General features: G+C 44.5%; 1 protein-coding gene across 1 annotated transcript in view; it reads right to left on the reverse strand.

Annotated features, from left to right (window-relative positions):
* Positions 1–6673, reverse strand: part of LOC134451481 (hydroxylysine kinase-like) — a 9629-nt gene continuing 2956 nt past the window's right edge. The window contains exons 4-5 of the mRNA XM_063201970.1: positions 6512–6673; positions 1–683 (exon numbers count right to left, since the gene is read on the reverse strand). The exon at positions 6512–6673 is cut by the window's right edge and continues 19 nt beyond it. Coding sequence (XP_063058040.1) covers positions 238–683; positions 6512–6673 — 608 coding nt within the window. The 3' untranslated portion in view covers positions 1–237. The remainder of the gene's footprint in view (positions 684–6511) is intronic.

The following is a 6673-nucleotide window of genomic DNA, read 5'->3' on the forward strand; positions in this document are numbered from 1 at the left end:
GTCAGATTCACAGAAATGTAGTTCTGGGGTGCTACCTTGCTACTAAACAGGCACAGCAAGTATGATTGAAATTGGTGTCGGTCGGGTCCCAAAGTGTCTGATTTCACGTGAAATGACCCTAAAGTGGCCTGGAGCTGTACTTCTACCATGTCTGTTTCGTGTGTGTGTGTGTGTGTGTGTGTGTGTGTGTGTGTGTGTGTGTGTGTGTGTGCGTGTGCGTGTGTCTGTCTGTCTTTATTAATGTTGGTCACTGTACATCTTGGCACACTCGAACCAGGTCCTCTCCACCTCCTGCTTGCCGAGCTCCCAGAGTAGGCTCAGGTATTTGATCCCAGGGCGAGAGTACCAGAGTGCCAGGTACTCCTCATTCTCGGGTTGCTGCAGCACAGCGTAGCGGGCCAGTACTAGTAACTGGCTGAATCGGCACAGCACCAGCAGGAAGAGGCAGTCTCTCTCGGCCTCGTTCAGGGGGAAGACGCTCTCGTAACCTGCCAGAACATGGCCGCCAACGTCCACAGGAGTCGTGCTCTCGATCATCATGTGCATGATGGTTATGGCCAGCTCGAAGATGTAGTAGCCACTGCTCATGTCGCCAAAGTCTAGGATGCCCGATATTTTATACTGGGACTGGTCGTCCTGCATTACCAGAATGTTTTGATCGTTGAAATCTCCATGGTTTATACCTTGGGGAAAGGAAAAAGGGCCCAGTGAATTACTGTTAATAATGAATGGAAAAATGTTTGTGAAGATGTCTTCATAAGGGTGCCATGACCATGTTGTAAAAATGTCATTACAAACATCATGAACATTGCACTTCATATCAGTCTGTGTCTGTAAGTTTTATTTGTTTTTTGTACTCTTAAGTGGATTGTGAGTAGGCAATCTCTCCCTTTCCTCCCTGTTTTAAAAGCAATATTGCTCATGTGTGAATTGTGGACATTTATGAATATTTGATTTGCCTGATAAATTATTTTGAGTGTCATGGACAATGCCGAACTCTTTCTGGAGCGCACTCTGCATCACAGAAACCAAAGAACATAGATTGGATAAGAACTATCACTCAACTGAAAATGCACTGGCTTTGGTGTAGTACGTGGGCGTGGCCTGAGGACATGAGTGGATGGAAAACTAACTCTGTGCGCATGGTCAGGGGGTACGACGCCATGATGGGTACAATTTGTACACCACAAAATCGATCGAAAGAGGATATCCGGTTGTGAGTGTTCAATGTGTGGCCAAATTAACTGCAGCTGCCGGTCAGCAGTAATTGCGGAGGCTAATTAAGGACAGCTGACAAACATTCACGGTGTCCTATGACTGTTCTACACTCCAACCCTGGCGGTAGCGGCATTGCACTTAACCACCATGCCTCCAGCACTGACTGTAGAACAAATGTGACTCCCCTAAAAATATTTTAACTTTGAGGGTCCGTTCGAAACAGGGAAGGTGAGCTGGTGGTGACAGAGTAGGCCTAATGAAGTCAGGTTGGCAAACACTTAAGAAAAGACGGGATAAAGAGGAGAGGGCCAGAAGAGGCAGGCAACTGGTCATTCAATTTTTTCCAAGAAAAAAAGGTATGCTCACTCAATGACATTAGAGGCCCAAAATTAGAATCTTTCATAGGGCCCAAAATTCCTGGCGGCGCCCCTGGAGCTAACTGGACATCGAGTCATGAAGTGTTGATCGAAACGAAAAATTGCTTTATTTCCTCCCTTGGCAGTTGACTGCATTTGTGGGCGTAATGGGGATATTTGAGGGCACCATCAGATGCTGACTTCGCTGCCTTTGTACCCAAAATGCTGTGCGCCACCTCCCTCTCAACCAGTGGCGGCTGGTAGTCTGTCAAACAGGGGAGGCTGTTCAATTACAATATGTCCAGAACACCACAAAAAAAAGGGGGGGGGGGGGGGGGGGGGTGGTCAATTTTGATACACATCTTACATTGGTCCTGATATATGGCCTCACACACTAAAGGACTCTTGTTGAAACAAATTTGTTAATCATTAATCATTATCCCCCTTGTAGCCTATTCATAGGGATTTTTTTTTTAAATTATTATTATCATTAGGCCTACCTCCGCCACATAATGATGTGATTGAGTTTGCCTTCGTTGTCTTTGTTCATTACTGGGTGCACGGCTTAACTTACCACTAGAGGTCACAAAATCTTTAATTATTTACCAGACATTGCCAACACAGTAGGAAACAAGGACTCGCCATTCACTGGACTTGGCAGTTAACCAGTTGATCAGACACCACGAAAGCTCAAAAGAAACGGTTGTTCTTCCCTACCTTTTTCACCAAGTCAATATTAGGCTCTGCTCCTTGATATTCTTTTTCTCCTCATGAGGACATCTGGAATTCGCCAGAATTTAATCCACAATGCTTGATTTTTGCATGCATAACTTTTCTTGCAAGCTAGCCCCCTAAAAAAGTATGCTACTTCAAGTTTTGGAATTGGGAGATTAACCCTATTCAGACTGGGCTTTTTTGGCATTCCTGGGCCTGGGGGGGGGCTCTTTTGACCCCCCCCTCATAACTCATGAACGGAATATGGTATGACAACCAAACTTTGGGGAGATGATCTACATATGGACATCTATGACTGACATAATTTTTGTGTCATTATCTGGTATTATGACGTCATTATGACATCATATGATTATAATGCCTAAAATATCGCCATAATGTATTTTCCATCAAATTTAGGTAATGCACTTAAATTTTAATGATTATATGCTTCAGACCACTTTAATGCTCACAAAGTTGTCTGATGCTAATGGAAATAACAAAAAAATATGAAAAAGGAACAATAATGAGACTTAGATTAGTGATTTTTGGTCAGACATACCTGTCAGCAAACCGTTGCCATGGCAACGGCAAAAATGATTAACATATTCTTTTGGTACTAAACTGTAGCCAACAAAATTTTAGGAAAAGTCACCAAGTTTCGTAGTCATAGCTTAAGTCGTTAAGGAATTATATGACATCAAAGTTGGTGCGGGCACTTTTAGCCCCCCCCCCAGTCTGGATAGGGTCAAAAAGGATAAGGACGTGCCACTATTAAAGTGGTAGTTCGCTATTTTAGACATTAAGCCTTGTTTGTGTGACTTCTGGGGTGAAGTAGAGATGTTCTCATCACAATTTTGACATTTGGTGCTGAACGGAGCATTTGGGTATTCAAGACTGCAGCCCCCCCACCTTTACATTGACTCCAATGAAGCACTCAAGCAATCGATCATAAAATGGCATTAAACTTTCGTTTGCAGAGACATGAAACTCACCGAGTGGTCAGAGGTGGGCAGCGATACGTTGGCTCGAAAATCACCGCGAAATACGCTTCCAGAGAAGATATATTCATTATTGTCTGTCTTCATTGATTGTATTGGTTTGACTAGTATTACTCCGCGCGACCGGAAATGGGGGTGCGTTTGTTTACGTTACTATCTATGGTTTGTATGCAAGCTGTAGTTTTTGTAGCCAGTCCCGCTCAAAGATAGCCATTCTACCTCGCTCCTTGATGTCTACATAAACAACACACTATCGCTACCTACTGGCTGGATGTCTACTGCTATTCAACGGCATTTGGGGAAAAATAGGTCTGCCAAATGCTAAACAACAGTTAGAAGGCATATTTCGCTGCAATTTTCGGGTCAATTTATCGCTGTCTACCACTGACCACACGGTGAGTTCCATGTCTTCTCAAACAAAAGTTTAATGCCATTTTATAATCGATTGCTTGAGTGCTCTATTGGAGTCAATGTAAAGGTGGGGGGCTGCAGTCTTGGATACCCAAATGCTCCGTTCAGCACCAAATGTCAAAATTGTGATGAGAACATCTCTACTTCACCCCAGAAGTCACACAAACAGGGCTTAATGTCTAAAATAGCCAACCACCACTTGAAGACTTTATTCGCAACACTAGGTTTACAAGAATATGTACACAAAACTGGAGTACACCGCAATGAATAGCTTCCCCACTGGTTACCACGACGAAACTTCTCAGTCAAATTAATAACATATCCGCATTTCGAAATGAAATCAACTACTGTAGCCTACTGACACGGGGTTCACCCAATCACAAGTCGGAGCTCCAGTCTCCGGTCCCTCCCCCCTCCTCTCTCTTCTCCATTCACTCCCAGTGAGGCTCAGTCTCAAAATAAAAAAAAATTCACGGCAATAGCCAATGACCGTTTAGCATTTTGCCATTGAAAAAGCGTACAATCCCACATGCCATTGAAGTCCATTGAGACTCGACTCGCTTGCGTTGTCATGAGCGGAAAAAAAACTTGTGCGAGCCTCAGGATCTTATTACAGATTGGTTTCATCTCTAAGTTGAGCACATGCATTTTCTATGGAGCTGGGTCTGAAATAGCAATGTTATTAAGTCGTGTAAAGCATTAGTTTACATACTATTCTCCGTGATTTTGGACAGGAGGCGGCGCCTCCCTTGTACTCAAGGAGGAATCGCCTCTGCTCTCAACCGGAAACCTGAAAACAAACATGGCTACTACCCAAGCTAGTACCTTATAATGTTCTTTATTCTGACACTTATGTACACAGATGTTGAGAATTGAAGCGGTAAATCAACATTGTATTATCTAAATATGCTGTCGCTAGATCTATTTATAGCCTATTTTACTATTCCGCCGTCTGGCGGTCATTCACCATTCAAATAGCATGCGTAAGCTAAGCGCTAACGTGATGAACGTAACTCCCGCCATGGAATCGCCGTAAGATCAAATGCGCATGGCAGCGCACTAGTTAATGCCGTTCGAAACGACTGCCTCATCAGCTAACTTCACCTGTCTGATCAGAGACCTGTTCATGTAGGAGGGGAGTCATCGAGTCACTGCCTTCCGATCCGAACGCAACCAGTGTGAGGCAAGTAAGCGAGTAACAATAGGACATGAATATGTCCCCTTTTCTCTGAAGAAGATGAATGAGCTATTTCTTTGGGAAAGCGCTCTCAGCGGCTTGATTTGACTGGAGGTCCACATGGGCGGGATGTCCACTTTGTCAAAACCGAATGGTTTGCGCACGAATCCTCAGTTATCAAACATCAGTTAGTCAAACATCTCTTTGGATGGCGGCAAGAAGGTATCTTGAAAGATGGCTCTCTCATCTCCTTCAGAGAACCGGGGACATATTCATGTCCTAATGTTTTCTTTCGTCGACTTGTTCACCATCTCTATGGGAGTCTGAGTACTTTGACGCATTAATACCTTCACTCCTTGTCCTCTCGCATGAAGGGAGAGTGGGAGGGGGGACTAGGAGTGAAGGTATCAATGCATCGAAGTCGAAGTACTCGGAATGTGTTACTACACCTTTCATTACAGTGTCATTTCTTTATCTAGATATTAAATCGCCACGTTTCATTTCATGCAACAACTTCTGGATTGGTTTACTAGTCGTGCAGGGATGTTTAAATAGGGAGCACGTGGAACAATTTTGTCACTTCTAACATTAGGCACCTAATGCGTCCATCGGCAAAGCTGAGCCAAGCTAATACTAATGAGATCCGAAGACAAGGCAGCTCATCTCATGTCAGAGAAGAACACACTTCACACCGCATCTTTCCACACGTTCTATGCCAGCGGTGTGATCGCACGGTCAGAACCATGTCTGAAGAGATTCTAAAATCGACCCTGTTAGAACTGAAGATGGGCAGGGTAAAGAAGCAAAAAAAAGTGAAGCCACGCCTCAGTGGAAGGCAGAACCGTTACAATGGGGCTTATGGGTAAGAGCCTTTAGTGACCTGACATATGCGGCCCACCTTCATTTCTTGATTTTGACATGTGCCCCAACTGAAAAACTAATTGAATAGCCCTGCTGTATATGTATATTAAGTAAGGGTTAACGTTCGGCGAGAAGGTCGCTACCGTGGAATAGCAGCACGACAGAGAGAATCTTTAGACCCCGACGCGGAGCGGAGGGGTCTTGTTCTCTCTGAAGTGCTGCTATTCCACAAAGCGACCGACTCGCCGAAAGTTAACCCGCTTATTATATGGATATACTTAAATGATTCACACATGCGGGGACATTTCTTTAGACCTATTTAATGTTAAGATTGTTGCTGCGCAAAACAAAACAGTGCCGTTGTGGAACACCGCTAGGCAACAGCTAGGTAGGCTAGCCAGGACAACAGGTGTTGTCTATCACAGCAGCTGATTAGAGTGACAAAAGACCGGACCCCCTGCGGAGTGATATGAAACATTCGCTTTAGCCACTGACTTGTATACAAGCCAGTGGCTTTAGCAGTGAACGTCTTGTTGCCATTGACAGCGGTAGCCAGGACAACGGGTGCTGTCTATCACAGCAGCTGATTAGAGTCTTGTTGAAAAGTCGCTTTAGCAGTGAAAAGTCTTGTTGCCATTGACAGCGGTCTGTTATAGACCAACCCGTCCGTTATTGAAAAATAACAGACGTCCGAACGTTGGGGAGCCCCGTTGAAATGAATGGAGCATTCGACAGATGACGTCACAACCATATATTAATAAACAGTAACTTACATTTGCGGAAGTTGGCCATCTTGGGAACAACCTCTGCCTTGAACTGAGCAATGATTTCTTTGACCACCTGTTGCATGGGGTCCCCATCTATGGCAGAGAGCCATTTCTCCAGTAGGGGGATTTGGGCCAGACCCCCGTTGAAGGTGTCCCTCTGAAGGACAC

Source organism: Engraulis encrasicolus, chromosome 6 (assembly GCF_034702125.1).
Source record: "Engraulis encrasicolus isolate BLACKSEA-1 chromosome 6, IST_EnEncr_1.0, whole genome shotgun sequence".
NCBI classification, from domain to species: Eukaryota; Metazoa; Chordata; class Actinopteri; order Clupeiformes; family Engraulidae; genus Engraulis; species Engraulis encrasicolus.